At 40.7% G+C, this 19270-nt stretch overlaps 1 protein-coding gene across 1 annotated transcript; it reads left to right on the top strand.

Moving 5' to 3' along the window:
• The first annotated feature begins 10498 nt into the window (after positions 1 to 10498).
• On the top strand, positions 10499 to 12717 carry LOC149752694 (zinc finger BED domain-containing protein RICESLEEPER 2-like). The gene has a single exon (XM_089925726.1). The coding sequence runs from the start codon at positions 10683 to 10685 to the stop codon at positions 12627 to 12629; it is 1947 nt and encodes a 648-aa protein (XP_089781852.1). The 5' UTR covers positions 10499 to 10682; the 3' UTR covers positions 12630 to 12717.
• Positions 12718 to 19270: the final 6553 nt, after the last annotated feature.

Raw genomic sequence — 19270 nt, 5'->3', positions numbered from 1 at the left:
TGGCTCCGAACCACTATAAACTTGTTGGTGTTTGTATTGGTTGCTATCTCCTTTTCTCTCTACACTCACTTTATCTAGTAAATTATCTAATTTGCTTGCAATAGATTTAGTTAATTACTTATCATAGTTTCTAATTGGTCATAATTAATTAAAACCCAATTCACCCCCCCTCCCTCTTGGGTTGTCTCCTTCGGCAACAAAGATGCTGCTTCTTTTCTTCTGGATCCTTTCCCAAGTCAAACAGCATTGGAGGATCCTTCTATTTCGGCTCTGGTGCGGAAAAAGGATAGATTCTCGATGAAGAGTAGCTTTCTCCCAATTTTTCTTTTAAGTGTTGAGCTCTTGTTTCAAAATGATTTGCTTTGCTTCTTTGTTTGGATTTCTCGTTCTTATTTCTGTTTCACTCAGAACAGGTCTTCTTATAACTCCATTTTGAAAAACTAGCTATTAGACACAAAAGAATAGCTGTTCTGTCGCGTCTGGCACTTCTGACAAAGTGTTCGTTGAAACTGGAGTCGTCTCACCTGTCCAGAAGTTGGCTCGACTAAAGTGGGAGACATCTCGCGTGATTCGGGAGTCGACTCTGGCTCGGAATCCTTCTGACAGGTTATCAGTCGATTCTCGTTGGAGTTGGCTTGTGCAGTTCGGGAGTCGTCTCGCATCTTGGTCCGCCGAAAAAGAATTCTCTGCCTTTGTCTGAGAGAGACGTCTTGTACCAGTGAGGAGGCGACTCGCGCTTCATCCGAAAGATAGGAGATGACTTGCGCTTGACTCGAGTCGACTCGTGCTTTGCGACTCGAAATACACTTTCTGTCTGCCTGAGAGAGTCATCTTGTAACAGCCGGGAGTCGTCTCGTGCTTTATTCGAAGGATGGGAGACGGCTCGCGCTTGACTCGAGTCGACTCGTGCTTTACGACCGAAAATACCTCTTTCTGTCTATCTGAGAGAGTCGACTCGTGCTTTGTGGAGGCGGCTCGAGGGTTTGCCAGTATCCCATGCTTGTGCCGGAGTCGACTCGTACTTCCTGGGAGTTGACTTGAGCTCTGGAAAATGCTTGAGTGGTTCCAAAACTTGAGTCTAAGATCCATGAACCATTTCTAAGATATTCTTTTGAAGTTGTAGCATTGTTACCTCGAAGATTTTTGTTTAAAACTATTAATCCAACAAGGAATGCACTTAAAATATTTTGGCACATTAAAGCCATGTAGGGGATCAATCAATTACTGAGCAATCTCCCCCTTTTTGATGAAGACAAAACATTGAGTGTTTTCAACCAAGTATAAATTACATAAGTAAATTCAATCAAGAATGTATGCTCTTTTTTTTTAATTTATCCGAGATATGAAAGGTGTGAGCAACAAACTTCAATATTATAATGTTCCCCCTTTCTCTTGGAATTGTGTAGTTATGTGAATTTTATTGTTTAGCCATTGTGAGTCTTTTCATCCATGATGAAGCTTTTTCTCCCCCTTAATTTGAGCATTTTTGTAAACATCGTTCATTTAGCTCCCCCTAAATTAGTGCATTTATACTGTCTTTACCATTTGTACTTAGTTCTTCCTTTATACTTCTCTTCATAACGCTTCTCCCCCTTTTTGTCATCAGCAAAATATATTAGAGGAGTGCAGTGATCATAAGGTACAGAGAAGATGAGAAAAAAAATTGATCATTTCATTTCATCAAAAGGGTGTATACATGATTGATGTTGGAGTAGGGTCAAAAAGTACATCACTTGTGTAGAAAAAGATCTGACATGAGTTAGTAGTTAAAGCAGTAGGCACATCAGTAATCCTATTCATCATCTGAGGTAATGTTTTCAGGACTACTATCCCTAGAAGGAGGACCTCTAGGAAAATGCCTAAGATATCTAGTACGGGAGGCAATCTATGTATGCTGTGGAGGTCTAGAATGCCTGCCAGCTCTCCCTCTAGAAGCACGACCTCTGGAAGATGATGTTGCTGGCTGTCTCCCTAGACCATTGGCAATCCTTTCTACTTCTGTCTCAAGGCGCTGGAGTCTAGCTTCTATGGCCTCAATCTTCTGGATTCCCTGTTCTATCTTGTCGGTTAGTTTGGTATTCACTTCATCTGCAATCATTTTTGCCATTTTCTTCATTTGATCATCATCCAATCCCATAGGAGATTTTGCTGGCTATCCAGATGATTCAGAAGATGAGCTATAAGGAGAGTCAAGTGATAAAGGTGAGTTAGGTGCAGCCTGTGCTCGTGCCCGGCTAGACTCACCTTCTTCCAAGCGTCTAGATCCTTTTCGTTGCCATTTTCTTTTTAATTTTCTGAACCCCATTATGTACAAGGATTTTTCATTATATACATCAGCATTATGGAGTACTATCTGTGGCTCCTTTTCAGGGACGACAATTTCAAAAACTCTAAACAGTAAAGTGAGAGCCATTCCATAGGGCAGACTTAGCCTGGTTTTTTTGGCTGCCTCTCTCATATAGATCATCATCATTCTTGGTAAGTTCAACTGAATGCCCTTTAACACAGAATACATAACTGCAATGTCTCTCTCAGTCAGCCTCTCAAAATGTTCCATCTTAGGAAACATAATTCTTGCTAAGATACTGTGGAGTAGCCTCATTTCTACAGGCAGTTGGATTGCTGTAATACTTTCTAAGGGACCTATGCCATCCTTTCCCAAAATAGCTTTGAGTGCACTCTTTTTATCACCATGTCCTGTAAGGGGAAGTCCTTCATTCAGCATTTTCAAAACTCGAGCAACTAGTTGTTTAGTTACTATGATTTCGGTTCCTCTAACAGAGCAAGTCAGAGTTCCTGTCTAGGTATCGGCCTTCAAGGATCGGTAAAAATCTCTAACAAGGTTAGGGTAGATGGCTAAGTTCAACGAGCACATGTAGTCCCCACCCAAGGCTTTCATTTTTTCTCCTATTGTAAATCTTTCTCTTGCTAGAAACTCGAAGTCAATCCTCCTACCTTTGATTACAACTCTCTCGACCGAAGGCGGAGGCAAGATCGGAACTGTGGCTTCTGGCGAACCGGTTCTTCGTCGTGTGGATTTTCCTATCTCTTGAACCAATTCTGCAGATCTCTTCCTTCGGAATGCGAGCTTCTTCCTAGGTGCCATTGGTGCGAAGATTTGGTGAAAACATGGAAGATCTTGAGGTTTATCCTTAGAATCGAAGAGAGACGGTGGAGAGCTAGGGCACGAAGGGAGAGGGGTTGAGGGAGTTTTTGGAAGACGGACAGTTTGCTTGTTGTTCAAGTAGGTGTCCTATTGGTGAGTCAACTCAAGCTTTAATGAGTACAGCTTTTTTCCAAAAAAAAATCGTCCGCCCATGCTCGAGACGACTCGACAACGTCAACTTTTCTTCAAGATGTCTCGCGCAAGAGTTCGAGATGACTCGGCAAAGATAGGGCACTATGAGTTCGACCTCGAGACGTCTCACGCAATAGCTAGAGACGACTCGCATGAGAGTCGACTCGGATTCTTCTCGAGTCGGCTACAGATCTGCTTTTCTTCAAACCAGTTGTAATGGTTAGTCCAAAAGGTTTAAGAATTAGTTTGATTGACTTTTACCTTTGCAAAATAGTCATGAAGGCGCAATTTGATTGAAAGTCAGGTCATGAAAGAATGAATTGAGGGAAGTGAAAGCATGATCATTGAAAGGGGTCAATTACTTCCAATTTTCTTCGAAGAGTACTAAACCTATATTCACTTAAGGGTTTCGTAAGAATATCAGCTAATTGATCATCGGTGCACACAAAATCAAGTGATATGTCTCCATTTGAGACATGATCTCTTAAGAAGTGATGTCGTATTTCAATGTGTTTAGTTCTTGAGTGTTGAATTGGATTCTTAGATAAATTTATAGCACTAGTATTATCACAGTTAATGGATATTTTTGTTTGCTTAATCCCATATTCTTCTAATTATTATTTAATCCATAAGATTTGAGCACAACAACTTCCGGCTGCAATATATTCGGCTTCCACTGTTGATAATGCAACCGAATTTTGCTTCTTACTAAACCATAAAATCAAATTTTCACCTAGAAGTTGACATGTGCCGCTGGTGCTTTTTCTATCTAATTTACATCCTGCAAAGTCAGCATTTGTGTATTCTATTAATTTCAAACTAAAGTCTTTTGAGTACCATAACCCTATATGCTGAGTTCCAACTAGATATTTAAAAATCCTTTTAACTACAAGTAGGTGTGACTCTTTTAGATTTGATTCACACATGCATACACTGAACATAATATCTGGCCTACTTGTGGTAAGATAAAAAAAGGATCCAATCATACCCCTATAGAGTTTTGGATCTACACTCTTGCCTGCTTCATCTTTGTCTAATTTGCATGACGAACTCATGGGTGTGCCTATGGACTTATTGATTTCCAACCCAAATTTTCTTAACATTTCTTTGATATATTTGGCTTGATTAATAAATATTCCATCCTTTAGTTGTTTGATTTGTAATCCAAGGAAGAAATTCAGTTCACCCATCATACTCATTTCAAATTTACTTTGCATTAATTCTGCTAATTCTTGACACAAATTGTTGTTAGTGGCTCCAAATATAATGTCATCTACATAAATTTGCACTATCAACATGTCCTTATTTTTTCTTTTCAGAAATAAAGTAGTATCAACATGTTCTCTAGTGAATTTGTTTTCCAATAAGAATTTACTTAATCTATCGTACCATGCTCTCGGTGCCTGTTTTAGACCATAGAGTTCCTTATTAAGTTTAAACACATGATTAGAGTACATGTGATCTTCAAATTCTGAAGGTTGTTTTACATATACTTCTTCAGTTATATATCCATTTAGAAAGGCACTTTTGACATCCATTTGATATAATTTGAAGTCCATAGAAGTGGCAAAGGCAAGCAACAATCTGATGGCCTCTAATCTGGCTACTGGAGCAAAGGTTTCATCAAAGTCTATTCCTTCTTCTTGGTTATACCCCTTTGCTACGAGCCTAGCCTTGTTTCTTATAACAACTCCTTTTTCATCTAACTTATTTCTGAAGACCCATTTTGTACCTATTACGGGATAATTTTTAGGTCTTTCAATTAGTTCCAAACATTATTTCTTGTAAATTGGTTTAGTTCATCTTGCATTGCATTAACCCAATTTGCATCTTCTTCTGCTTCTTCTAGGGTCTTTGGTTCAATTTAAGAGACAAAGGCTAAGTAGTTATTTGCATTTCTAAGAGATGCCCTTGTCTTAATTTGATGTGCTGGATCACCTATAATTAGTTCTTTAGGATGGCTAGCTGCGTATCTCCACTCCTTAGGTAGATTATGATCTAGTTCTTCAACTACTTCATTCTCAACTTGTTCAACATCTTCTTTATTGTTGGAATTTGATGAATCTTCAAAAGTTATTCTTTCAATCTCATTTTCCAGAATTTCTATGTCATCTTCAGGTTCATCCATCCTAAGTGAATGACTAGAATTCTCATCAAAAACTACATGTACTGATTCCTCAACAACAAGCGTTCTTTTATTAAATATCCTATAGGCTTTGCTAGTTGATGAGTATCCTAGAAATATTCCATCATCTGATTGTGTATCAAACTTTTCTAGATTGTTTTTATCATTATTGTGTATGTAGCATATACAACCAAACTCATGAAAGTGACTAATGTTTGGTCTTTTGCCTTTCCACAGCTCATAGAAAGTTTTCTTAAGAATTGGTCTGATGGAAACTCTATTTAGAATATAGCATGTTGTATTTACTGCTTCAGCCCGTAAGTATCTTGGAAGATTTTTCTCACATAGCATGGTACGGGCCATATCTACTAGAGTTCTATTTTTTTCTTTCTACTACCCCATTTTGTTGAGGTGTCTTAGGTGCCGAGAAGGTGTGGTTAACTCCATTTTCATCACAAAATTCCTCAAAAAGGCGATTTTCGAATTCAGTCCCATGATCGCTTCTTATTGAGATAATAGTTGTTTCCTTTTCATTTAAGACTTTTTTATAGAATTTTAGAAAGATTGGAAAGGTTTCATCTTTATGTGCTAGAAACATTACCCGTGTGTACCTAGTGAAGTCACCACTATTACAAAACCATACTTCTTTCCTTCTAAGCTAGTGGTCCTAGTTGGTCCGAAAAGATCCATATGAAGAAATTCTAAGGGCCTATATGTTGACACATCATTTTTAGACTTGAAGGAACTTCTTGTTTTGTTTTCCTAGTTGACAAGCCCTACATACTCTATCTCTCTCAAAGTTCATCTTAGGTATCCCCTTAACTAGTTCCTTATTAATCAATTTGGAGATTAAGTCTATACTTGCATGCCCTAGCTTGCGATGCCATGACCAACTAATTTCATTATCTTTTGCGTTTGTGACTATTAGGCATTGACTACTTCTTACAAGATCATCTAAGTTTATCATGTAGACATACCATGCCTGTGTCCTACAAAGATAATGTTGTTGTTTGTTGAATCAGATACAGTGCATAATAAGGCTTCAAAGGTGACTTTGAAACTTTTATCGCACAATTGACTAATGCTTATAAGATTGTGCTTTAATCCATTTACATACAACACATTATCTATAAATATAGAAGGAGAGATCTGAATTTTACCAATACCAATGATTTGACCTTGGCTATTATCACCGAAGGTTACTACTCCTCCTTTTGACTTGAGGGTAACGAATTGATCTTTATCCCCGGTCATGTATCTTGAGCAGCCACTATCGAGGTACCAATTTCTTTTAGCTTGGTTAGCCGTAAGACATACCTGTATGAGAATCAAAAGACTTTAAGTACCAAGTCTTCTTGGGTCCTTCATGGTTAGTGTGAGTGGATCCTTTTGGAACCCAAATTCTTTTTATGTTGCTTTTCTTTGATATTTGTCTATAGTTGCACATATAAGATTTGTGTCCAGGTTTACCGCAACAGAAGCATGTAGGTTCATTAGATTCAGCCTTTGTTGCTTTGACAAAAAAGTTCTTTAAAAGTTTTTTATTCCTTTTTAGGCCTAAATCCTCGCCCGATTTGTTAAAAACAACTCTCTGACTATTTAGAATCATATCTCATTAAGCAGCTCTTCATTTTGTTTGATTTTCTTCTGTTTTTCAGATTTCAGCATTTGTACTTCATCGGTTAAGGATTGTTTTTCTCCATTGTATTTTTCAGATAATTCTTTTAAAGTGTTGTTTTCAATTCTTAACTCTTTATTTTTCATATCAAGTTTCTTATAATCACTAACTAACTCATTGAAGGTATCATATAATTCATCGAAAGTGAAACTAGGTGATGCATTAGAACTTACCTCATTATCTTGAACCATAAGGCAAATGTTGGCTACTTCTTGGGGTTCTTCTTCTGATGAGGATTCGTCGCTATCTCCCCACATTGCAACAAATGTCTTCTTCTTTTTCTTCAGTGGTTTCTTCAAAAGCGGATAGTCTAGCCTAAAATGTTCGGGTCTCTTACATTCATAGCACACTAAGGGGTCTTTCCCTTTCTTCTTATCCTTTTCTACCTCACCTCTTGTTATAGGATACCTTTTCAGGTTCATCTTCCTTCTCCTCATGAACTTACTGATTTTTTTTGCGAGGAGGGCAATATCATCATCCTCATTCTCATCTTCTCCTTCATCACTACTCTCATTACATTCCTTATGGGTAGAAGCCTTCAGTGCTATTCCTTTTCTCTTCTGATCTTCATCCTCAAGGTGTTGGATCATGGTGAGTTCATAAGTCATCAATGATCCGAAAAGCTCTTCTAGAGGAAGGATGCTGAGGTTCTTGGCTTCTTGTATTGCCGTCACTTTGGCTTCCCAAGAACGTGGTAGTGAGCGAAGAATCTTTCTGACAAGATCACTGTTAGAGTATACTTTTTCAAGACTCTTCAGTCCATTAATGATATCAGTAAATCTAGTAAACATGGAAGTAATATTTTCAGATAGTTCCATTTTAAACAATTCGTATTTATGCACTAGCATGTTAATTTTTGACTCCTTAACTTGATTTGTGCCTTCATGAGTGATTTCAAGTCTATCCCAAATCTCCTTAGCAGAGTTACATGTTGATACTCGATTGAATTCATTTGTATCTTAGGCACAATAAAGCACATTCATAGCCTTGGCATTTAGTTGTGCCTTTTTCCTATCATTTTCATCCTAGTCCTCTTCGAGTTTGGAAATTATTGTGTTATCAACAATGTGTGTAGGAATGTGAGGCCCATTAATAATAATACTCCAAATATCATAGTCTTGGGCTTGAATGAATATTCTCATTCTTGCCTTCCAATAGGTGTAGTTTGTTCCATTAAACAAGGGTGGCCTATTGGTTGACTGTCCTTCACTTGAGATTAATCCAAATTGGGTTGCCATTAAATCTTTTGCTTTAGAAGGGACTTAGACACTGTCACTTCTAAAGAGCACCTGCTCTGATACCACTTGTTGCCCAGTAGGTAGCCCAAGAGGGGGGGTGAATTGGGGGCTTAATTAAAAATGTGGAATTTTAAGTTGTGATTAAACTAAAGTATTAGTCTAGATTGTTGGTGGGATGAAGACAATGAGACAATGGAAAGAAAAGCACAAAGACATAAGATTTATAGTGGTTCGGATCTACCCTTACTCCTACATCCACTCCCCAAGTTTCACTTGAGATTTTTACTATAATCCTAGAATTACAGCTGTTGCCCAAGGTGACAACCCAAGTGACGCAATCGGGGTGGGCTGCAGAATTTTTCTTCTTTGATGATGGCTGAATTTTTTTTTTTTTCCTCTAAGCAATGGCAATGGAGGCTAGGGTTCTTTGTGGTGGAAGGAAGGAAGAAGAAGATGGGTTGCTGGATGGCGAGATTAGGTTCAAGGAGGGTCAGCCAATGGACCAAAATTAGGCACCAAGTTTAGTGGGCAGCTGAAATTGGTTGGTTCATTTGCATGTAGGCTGAAATGGGTTTAATTAGACTTTGAATTGCCTTGGACCCAAGGGGAGGACGTGAGAGGGTAATGGGCGTGAGGAAATTGCTGGTGGATGAGGTGGCAAGCAAGGATGGCGCACACAAAGGGTGGAGGCGTGAGGAGAAAGAGAATGGATAAGGATAAGGTTGAGTTAGTTAGGGAAATCTCATCCAAAACCAACCCAATTTCAAATGGCGTGAAGGGGAGGCGTCCCACCTTCCCTCAGCCCCTTTGGCATAGGGCTGGAAGTGGGCTCGGGCCGGCCCGAAGCCCATCGGGCCGGGCCGCCCGCGGGCCGGGCTATGGGCTAGGCTCAATACAGTTCGGGCCGGGCTCGGGCTGAATGATTTAGCCCATATGTATTTCGGGCCGGGCTCGGATATACCATGGGCCCGGCCCGGGCCCGTCCAAGTCAGAGCCCACCTCCAGCCCGAATCGCGGGCCCGTCTGCCGCCCGGCCCAAACCCGAATCCCCTAAATCCTGAATCGACATCGCGGGCAGCACTGAAGCTAGGGTTTCTACTTTCTTCGGTCTGAGCGAACGAGCAGTGGCCGGTGGAGGCGACGAGGCGACTGAAGGCGACGAGGCGACGAGGGTTTCTACTTTCTTCGGTCTGAGCGAACGAGCAGTGGCCGGTGGAGGCGACGAGGCGACGAGCACCCTATCATCGGCGTCATCGGTCGTCGACCGTCCAAGATCTTCATCTCTTCGACGGTCCGTCGTGGTGAAGAGGAGTCCCGACCACCCTATCATCGGCGAAGCTAGGTTTTGAGGTACGATTACCTTCGTTTTGGTTAGGATTTGCAGAAGCGCAGAGTGGACGAGCGGCGAAGGCGTGGAGCTAGGGTTTCTTCGCTTTTTCTTGTCAGCTCGTCGCCGGTCGCCAGCCATCGTCGTCGACCGTCCAAGCTCGGCGAAGCGGGGAAACCCTAGATCTGAGGGCTCTTCGACCGTCCATCACAATCTTCCGTTATCTTTATTTGTTTTGGGATTTGGCATTTAGTCCGCTCATGCAAGCTTCACTTGAATTTCTATCAATTTTGATTCTTTGAATGTCAGTTTTTGCCTTTTGGTTTTGGTAGTTTGGACCTTCGGTACTTCCAAGCTAGCATCACCGAGAAACTTCACTGAAAATTGTTTACTCTGGATATTATACATTGTTAGTGGCTATTGCTGACATGAAAACAATGGGAAAGATTCTCAAATTAGCCTATAAACAAATGGCAAGCCCATGGATGTATGCCTATGTTAAATTTTTGGTTCTTTTCCTTGCAATATTTTCTGGATATGGTGCAAATTGTTTTGTATTTCTGTTGCATTTTAACGGTTACTGTATACGGTATAACATTCTACATCTTCAGGCTACATAGTGCACTTGTCATTGAGGTTGACATGTAAGTATGTAACTCTTATTAGAATATTTTTAATCTTTGAGTTAACTGCAATGTTGTGCACCTGTAAATTTTAGTATCTGACAGAGTGACAGGTCATATTGTATCTACTTATAAATGTCTGTAAGACTGTAACTTCTTGTTTGAGGCATGATGAAGCTACATTGTGATAAATAAATTGTCAATGGTTAGTAATTAATCTTGCTTTACATGAATCATTTCTATTGGTTTTGGTATTTCTATTGCTATAGTTTTGGTATTCCATTATCTTTATTAGTTTTGGTATTCCTATTGCTATAGATTAAATGATATTTTTTTTGTTATAGGTTAAATTTGTGATGTTTATTTTTTTATTTGGGCAGATTATTTTTACTAATGTCTCATTCTAAAGTGGGTGAAAATGAGACTGTTGAAGATTTAAGGAATGAGGATGATATAAATGAAGATACTTCTGAAAATGTTTGTGACAATTCTTCTAGAAAAAGATCTTGGGTATGGAATCACTTTATCGAGAAAAAAAATTCTGAAGGGTCAATAGCTAAGTGCAAATATTGTAAAAAAGTTTTAAGTGGGAGCACTAAAGGAGGAACGAGTCATCTAAAACGCCATCTTGAAAATGTTTGCAAGAAGTATCAAAAGAATCCGACTAATCAGTTGCTCTTACTACCAAGTTCAAAAGATCCGATAAAGTGTTTCAAATTCAATCAAGAAGAGAGTAGAAAAATTCTTGCAAAATTTATCATATGTGCTGAGCTTCCATTTCGTATTGTTGAGCACACTGTTTTTCTGGATTTTATGAGATCTCTTCAGCCATTATTCAAAATTATGGGACGTAAGACTGTAAAACATGATTGTATGGCTTTGTATCAAGAAGAGAGGAAAAAATTGCATGATGTATTCAAGAACCTAAGTTCTCGAGTTAGTTTCACTACTGATATTTGGACATCAAATCAGAAAATCGGTTACATTTCTTTCACAGCACATTATATTGATTCTGACTTTACTCTGCATAAGAAGATTATTAGTTTCAAGAAACTTCCATACCCTCACACCGGCTTTGCAATTGAAGATGCTGTAAAAAAATGTCTTGTTGAATGGGAATTGGATTATAAAATATGTGCTATTACTTTGGATAATTGCAGCACAAATGATGCTGTAATGAGAAGGCTCCGAGATCACTTTTGTGCTTCAATGTTGTTTAGTGGGGAGTACAGTCATATTAGATGTTGTGCACATATATTAAATATTATGGTTCAGGATGGAATGAAAATCATTCATGAAGCTATTGAATGTATAAGAGAAATTGTTAGATATGTCTCTGCATCCCCATCTCGAATGCAAGCATTTAATGAAATTCTACAGCATATGAGACTTCCTGCTAGAAAAGGACTCACTTTGGATGTTCCTACAAGATGGAATTCTACTTATGAAATGTTGCATGATGCACTTGGTTATAAAGATGCTCTTATTAGATATGCAACTGAGCATTCATGTGTATGCCCCACCAATGATGAATGGAAAAAGGCTTCTATAATTCTTAAATTTTTAGAAGCCTTTCTTGATGCCACTAAAGTATTTTCTGGTTGTAAGTATCCCACATCCAATTTATACCTAAAAGAAGTTTGGGGAATTAGGGCTTTGTTGATGGATGAAAGTATCGATACTGATGAAACAGTAAAGCAATTAACAAATGAGATGCTAAAGAAGTTTAACAAATATTGGTCTCAGTGCAATAATTTGTTGGTAATTGCTTCTATTTTGGATTCCAGATCAAAGTTGATATTTGTAGAATTTTGTTATCAAAAGGCATTTGAGTTGGAGGAGTGCAAGAAAAAGATTGATGATATTCGTGCTTGTCTTTTTCAATTGTATAATGAGTATGTAGATGCAACAAGAATGCATCCCTCTATGAGTTCAAGTGAGCGAACATCTAATTTTGGTGGACAAGGTGATATAAGTTCAGTTTCTTCCAAAAAAAAATTTGGTATGGACTTTGCTCAATTTAGAAGTCAGAGTTCTTCAAAACGCCCTAAGAGATCCGAGTTGGATAGTTATTTGGATGATGATGTACTTCCTGATTTGGAGAATAAAGAGTTTGACATCTTGGCTTGGTGGAAGAGCAATGCAGCAGTCTATCCTATACTATCAAGAATGGCTCGAGATGTTCTAGCTATTCCAGTCTCCACTGTTTCATCTGAGTCGGCATTCAGCACTAGTGGTAGAGTTGTGGATCAGTATCGAAGCTCTTTGAGCCCTTCTACCGTAGAAGCCTTAGTGTGTACCCAAGATTGGCTTCGTGAACAATATGATGAAGGTATATAAATCTTTTAAATTTATCTAATATTTTTTATTTGCTTATTGTACTTATAATTTAAACATTTATGATTGATTTGTGTTAACAGTTGCAAATTGCTCGAGTTCTATAACGTTGAATGTAGATGACGACACCCTGGACTCCTGGAGTGGGCAATTTCGGAGAACTGAATGACGATACCCTCATCAGATCTCGTTATTAACTTATTGTGCAGGGAACAACGACTTCAGGCCGATGATTTTTTTTATCCTCCTGTTTTTTATGGAATCCTTTTGTTTGGTTTCAGTTGTATCGTTGCACTTGGTTGCATGGAATGAATTTTTTTGCAAGTTATCTTCAAACCATCAGATGCTATTTTGTTAATGATCTGTCTGATTGCCTACTTGGTCCATCTTATATTTGATTTAAGTTGAATAGGTTGTTTGCTTGTCGACATTTTTGCTTGTATGTTTACAAGAGCAGCATATGCAATATTTTTGTTGAATAAGGTTCATCTTCTATGCTTTATTGTGCTTCTGTCTCTCTGCTTTATGTGCACATGGTGAAAGTCAATGTATACTTAATGATCCCCAGAGTGAAGAAGTTATACCTGGTGAAAGACGGTGCCAATTGAGGATACTGTAAGCACTAACCTTTTAAATTCAAGTTATGGCTTGTCCGAGTTGATTTTTTTTGTGTGTGTTCTTTGCGTCAATGGAACCAACATCTGTTTTGGTGTTTGATAGATGGGGGGAGCTGAAGAAGTTGGTGGAAGAGGGCAAAGTGAAGTACATCGGGCTATCAGAAGCCAGCCCCGACACAATCCGGCGTGCACATGCAACATTCCATCACTTTCACTCTACCAGTCCTTGCATGTTGATATGATGAAATCGAGCTGTTTTTCTGTCTCTTTCCTCATTAAGATTTAAGCTTTTCCTGTGATTTTTATTGAAATGCTTTGCCGATATATATATTCTTGTCATAGCTGTGAGTTCTTGTACTGCTGACTCCTTTCCGGAAGGTTTATCAATATAGAGAGCTGATGATTCCACTCGGTTTATTCATAGGTGTTGCACTGACAGATTTCTTAAAGGAGTTCTTTCACGACTATTTTCAGAGAAGTATAAAGGTTAACTTGTTGCTTACTTGCAATCTATCACTGCATTTTATTCTTAGTCGACAAACTTACATTGCTTTTACTGGCTGTCGGACAGGATGACTCTTTTAAGCTTCTCGTGGGCATTGGATTGTTTTTTGTGCTCATTAAGCTTATCTCGTTATGCTTGGAAATTCCAAGGCGGGTATTTTTTTCTCATATTGGGAATGGTGGCTTGATGCAAGTCTTCTGGTTGTCAAAAGAGTTGCAGCACACTAAGGATATTGGGAATCAGAAAGAGCAAAGGTTGGATGCCTCAGTGTCAGAAGTTCAATAGATTGAAATGTGCGACTTTACCGCATAAAGAGATTGCTGTCGTGAGCCGGATCATGAGTTATTATGTTGGGCTTTTGCTGAGTGATGATTTCTTCCTCTGCTATTTATTTTATGTAAATAGATTTCATATAGTTGCTCCTGAAGCTTCTTTCCTCTTATCATTATCATTTATGGCCCTGATTTATCCTTTTTGATGCAGCATTGTAGCCTTGTAGGCATGCCTTCTTTTTCTTATATTATAGGTTGTTTTGCTTGTTCAAAGACTTGTTTTCCTTTTTGGGCCGGGCTAGGGATCGGGCTGGCCCAAACGAGCTGGCCCAAACGGGCCGGCCCAGGTTAGGGCCCAACTGGGCCGGCCCAAATGGGCTCGGGCCGGGCTCGGGCCGGGCTCGGGCATTGTTCCTTAAAAATTTTTCGGGCCCCGGCCCGGCCCGAAGCCCGGAAAAAAAAGTCGGGCCGGGCTTGGGTAGGGGTTTGGCCCGACCCGGCCCGGCCCACTTCCAGCCCTACTTTGGCATCGCACCAGCAAGAGGAGTAGCCTCTCTTCACGCAAACAAATCATAATTTCGAAATCCAAAAAAAACTAACTTCATTCATCATACCCTCCTTTATATAGAAGGAAAGGTTGGCAAAGAATAAGGATAAGGACTACACAGAATTTTAAATTGGACTCCTAATTACATGTGGACTCAATTCAAAATTTAAATTTTCTAATTGACCAATCAAAGGCCTTGACACCTAAGCCTAGACACCTAAGATCCATATCTATGGCGTGTGGATTGAAACCCATCAAAAGGAATTCAGCCGCATGCCATGAATATTTATCTAGGCGGAACTCCTTCTCGGGTACCAACATCAGCATGAAGTTCGGGAGACTCCTCAAATGTCATCTGATATCCAAATTTTATGTTCTTATAGTCATTGGAAAGCTACGGATGTCTACTTTCCAACAAAATTTGAATCAACTTAATCAGACTTCTGTAGCTTTCGAAATATTCAAAATACCATATGGTGTTCAATCTATCATGGATTTCAACTGGATCTGAACTCTGAATTTCTTCCACATGTGAGAGGTCTTCATGGTTGAACTTCTCTTTATTTTGACATGTGACCACTTCTAATTAGCCATGGATCCATTCATGCCTTGGACTCAATCTAATTGATACTGAAGAGGCTAACCCATTGTGAATCAAATCACTTATTGCAGGGACTCAATCTAATTTCAGCTTGGACTCAACTGTTCTTGGACTCAAATTTTCTTCACCCCTCACCCAATGTCCCATGCCATTAGAATGAGGGTGGTGCTCCTACGTCAACTCTCCCCGGCTGGAAAAAGACTTGACTCTGTCGAGTTCTGTGACTGATAGAGCTCGTAGAGATCCGGGTTCAGCCGTTGGACTTCTTCCGTCTTCAACCAAGAGCAATCTGAAATTGGTCTGCCCTTCCATTTAACCAAAAATTTCTAATATCCCCCTCGACATGTGGACACAATCTGATCATCCAAGATGTCTTCAATGGTGTCTTTAGGGGCTGATCGACGTGGTAATGATGGGGGTACGGCTGGAGGGTCTTCATCTTCAGCAAAGTGACCTTCGTAGAGCTGCAGGTCTTCAACATTGAAAATTGGGCTAACCTGCAAGTCTTCAGGCAAATCAAGCACATATGCATTAGGTCCCATTCATTTCAGTACCTTGAAGGGGCCGGCACGACGAGGACGTAGCTTCTAAAAATTTCTGCGAGGGAAGCGTTCAGCACTCAACCGCGTCATCACAAGGTCTCCTTCTTTGAATTCCAGGGGACGTCGCTTCAAGTCTGCCTGCTGCTTGTAAATCTCGGTGTTGGTGACCAAACAACGTCGAACTTCAGCATGGATGTCTTGTATGTGCCTAGTGAAGTCTTCACCACCTTCGCTGGTCCTTGTGTTGATGGAAAGTGGTACAAGATCAATAGGCCGCCGCGGCTTCAACCCGAGAACAATCTCAAAAGGTGACAATCCTGTGGTACGGTTGACACTGCTGTTGTAGGCAAACTCGGCATGGGATAAAATCAGATCCCATGACTTCATATGATCCCGGACTAAGCATCGAAGAAGGTTCCCAAGACTGCGGTTGACCACCTCGGTCTGCCCATCAGTTTGGGGGTGATAGGCGCTGGAGAAGGAAAGACGGGTGCCAAGCTTCGCCCAAAGTGTCTTCCAAAAATAGCTAACGAACTTGACATCACGATCAGATACAATAGTCTTCGGGAGCCCATGTAGACGAACCACTTCTTTCAAGAACATATCAGCAACTCGTGATGCATCATAAGTCTTCGCACAGGGCACAAAGTGCGACATCTTTGAAAACCTGTCAACAATGACAAAAATAGAATCATGTCCTCGTATCGTCTTGGGCAACCCAAGCACGAAGTCCATGCTGAGGTCCTCCCATGGTGAGCTCGGCAATGGCAATGGAGAGTAGAGGCCGGCATTGGATTTTGTTCCCTTGGCTAGTTGACAAGTTCGGCAATGTTTGATGATTCGGTGGACATCCTTGCGCAAGGTCGGCCAATAGAACCTATCCTCCATCATAATGACGGTCTTGTCACGCCCGAAGTGACCAGCAAGACCTCCCCCATGAACCTCCCGGATGATGTGGTCGCGAAGAGAGGTTTTCTGGAATACATAGGTGTGGAGTGATTGATCATAACCCTATTTGATTTTGATGAGCTCAAAGCATTTGAGTATATCTTATGTTTACTAATGAATTCAATCTAGTGTTTCAATGAAAATCTTATAAATTTATGGTTAAGTGCATCTAGATTTGGTTCAAGATATTTTGGATAAGTTAAGAAGTCAAGTTGAACCAAAGTCTGAGACTCGAGTCGACTCCGGGATATTACGAGTCGACTCCAGGCGTATCAGAAGCATTGGCACAGGCTCGAGTTGACTCCGGAACGTTATGAGTCGACTTCGACTGAGAACTGACAGACGAACAGAAAGACTCAACTCAAAACCTGTCAGTGAGTCGACTCCTGAAGTGCGCGAGACGACTCCGATGCTTACCGAGTCGACTCCGGAGTAGTATGAGTCGACTCCAGGGAGTTACAGACAAAAAAAGTCAGAGAGCAATTTTCGACCCTGAGAGCCGAGTCGACTCCTGAGGAACGCGAGTCGACTCCGATGGTTGGCAGGTCGACTCCAAAGGAAGCGAGAGTCGACTCTCAGTGTTATACAAGGCAAAAGTCAGAGAGCAACTTTCGGACACTGAGAGCCGAGTCGACTCCCGCAAAGCCTGAGTCGACTCCGAGACAGCGCGACCCCAAAAAGACAGAAGACGATATTGTTGTCTCTGAGACGCGAGTCGACTCCAAGACAGTTCGAAAGGCAGCGCTACTCCGAAAAGACAGAAGACTGTTTTTCGGATACTGAGAGCCGAGTCGACTCCAGAACAGTTCGAGTCGACTCCAAGACTGCACGAGCCAAAAGACAGAAGATCGGGAGTTCGGGCTCTGAGCGCCGAGTCGACTCCCAGAATTTCCGAGTCAACTCGAGTGAGCTAAGTTGAAGAATAGCTCTATGGATTCCATGGGATGAGCCGACTCCAAAAATGCCAGGTCAGCTCCAGGTTTTGGCGAGTCGACTCCGGGTTAAGTCGAGTCGACTCCCAGTCGAGAAGCTCACTTTAATTCAAATCCAGAACAGTTGCCGAGCCGACTCCAGAAAAGCATGAGTCGACTCGGATGAGTCGACTCCTGCTACAGCCGAGTCGACTCCAGATCGCGCGAGTCGACTCCGATCCCAACGGACACATTGTCAGGATGTGCAGAATGTGCAGAACGGCTAGTAAAGTGAGTCTAACGGCTAGTTTCCGTAGGGAATGGCTTAAATAGCCACAGAGGACTGTAGCAAAAAAAGAAAAGTGACATTCCATTCAAAGAAAACAAGAATCCTCCATCTGCAAACTGATTTCAGCGAAAAAGAAGGAAGAGGGCTATTAACTCCATTCAACCAACTCTTCCCAGCATTAAAGAAGTCTCCATCTGCCTTCAAGTCTTCAAGACATTCAAGAGGATACCCAGAGTTCAAGAAGCCCTCCTCCTCATCGTCATAAAATAGTTTGAGGGCTCTTAACTTCTCTATTGTTTATATTGCTGAATATCTGCTTTCCTAGAAGCTGTACTTTTTCTCTTTGTTCTTTCTTTCCATTTGGTTCTTACTTGATTCAATCAGGGAATTGAATCAAGGGTATATAGGTTTGTTGGTGAGCCTAGGTTGAAACCAACGTGTACGGGTTCGATTGTGATCTCGGAAAAACAATTGGGGTGGTTCTAGTCGGTGAGCCCGAAAAAACCGACCGAGTTCGTTGTGACCTCGTAAAACAACAAGTTTGGTTGTGAGCTTGTAAAACAACCGGCTGTAATCCGAGGAAATATAGTGAATTCCCAAGTAAGGCTTAGGGAGTGGACGTAGGAGCAAGGGTTAGCTCCGAACCACTATAAAATCATTGTGTTTGTGATTGCATTTGTCTCTCTTACCTTCATTTCATTCACTGCACATAGCATCTAATTAATCAACTTGCAAAAAGAATTAATTAGTATCTCACAAACCATTTAATTGTAATAATTATTTTAAAACCCAATTCACCCCCCCCCCCCTCTTGGGTTGTCTATTTGGGCAACAATAGGCGTGTACCACGGAAGAGAAAGCCGTCATGGATCGAAAAATCAGAATGCTGCCGGTGACTCCCTGCTGAAATTTCGGTGTAGATAGGCTGAAAATATGCATCAGTAGAATATAGAATTTTCAGATCATTGAAGCTCGTTACTTCTGCATTCAAGAGGGTGAGAACATGTGTCTTCCGGCTAAGGGCATCAGCGACTCGATTTTCTGCACCCGGCCTATGCTTCAATACAAAAGTAAATTGCTGCAGCACATCCACCCATCTCGCATGTCACGCACTTAGCTTCTTTTGTGAATTGATGTACCTTAAAGAGTCATGGTTGGTGTACATGACAAACTCTCGATGTAGAAGATAATGCTTCCAATGTTTAAGAGTTTGAACCACAGCATAAAACTCAATATCATAAGTGGAATACCTTCGCTTGGCGTCGTTGAGCTTTTCGCTGTAGAAAGCGATGGGATGACCTTCTTGGCTCAGAACTCCACCAATCCCAATGTGAGAAGCATCACAAGCGACTTCGAAGAGCTGATCAAAGTCTGGAAGTCGAAGAATTGGGGCTTGGGTTAGACGTTCCTTG

Source organism: Phoenix dactylifera, chromosome 10 (genome assembly GCF_051530095.1).
Source record: "Phoenix dactylifera cultivar Ajwa chromosome 10, Ajwa_hap1_PhDact_Kaust_v1.1, whole genome shotgun sequence".
Taxonomy (NCBI): Eukaryota; Viridiplantae; Streptophyta; class Magnoliopsida; order Arecales; family Arecaceae; genus Phoenix; species Phoenix dactylifera.
The sequence above is the reverse complement of the archived record's forward strand: the minus strand, read 5'-3'. Positions and strand labels throughout refer to the sequence as shown.

Coding starts and splice junctions, on each gene's coding strand:
- LOC149752694 (XM_089925726.1), top strand. CDS start 10,683: ATGTCTCATTCTAAAGTGGGTGAAAATGAGACTGTTGAAGATTTAAGG.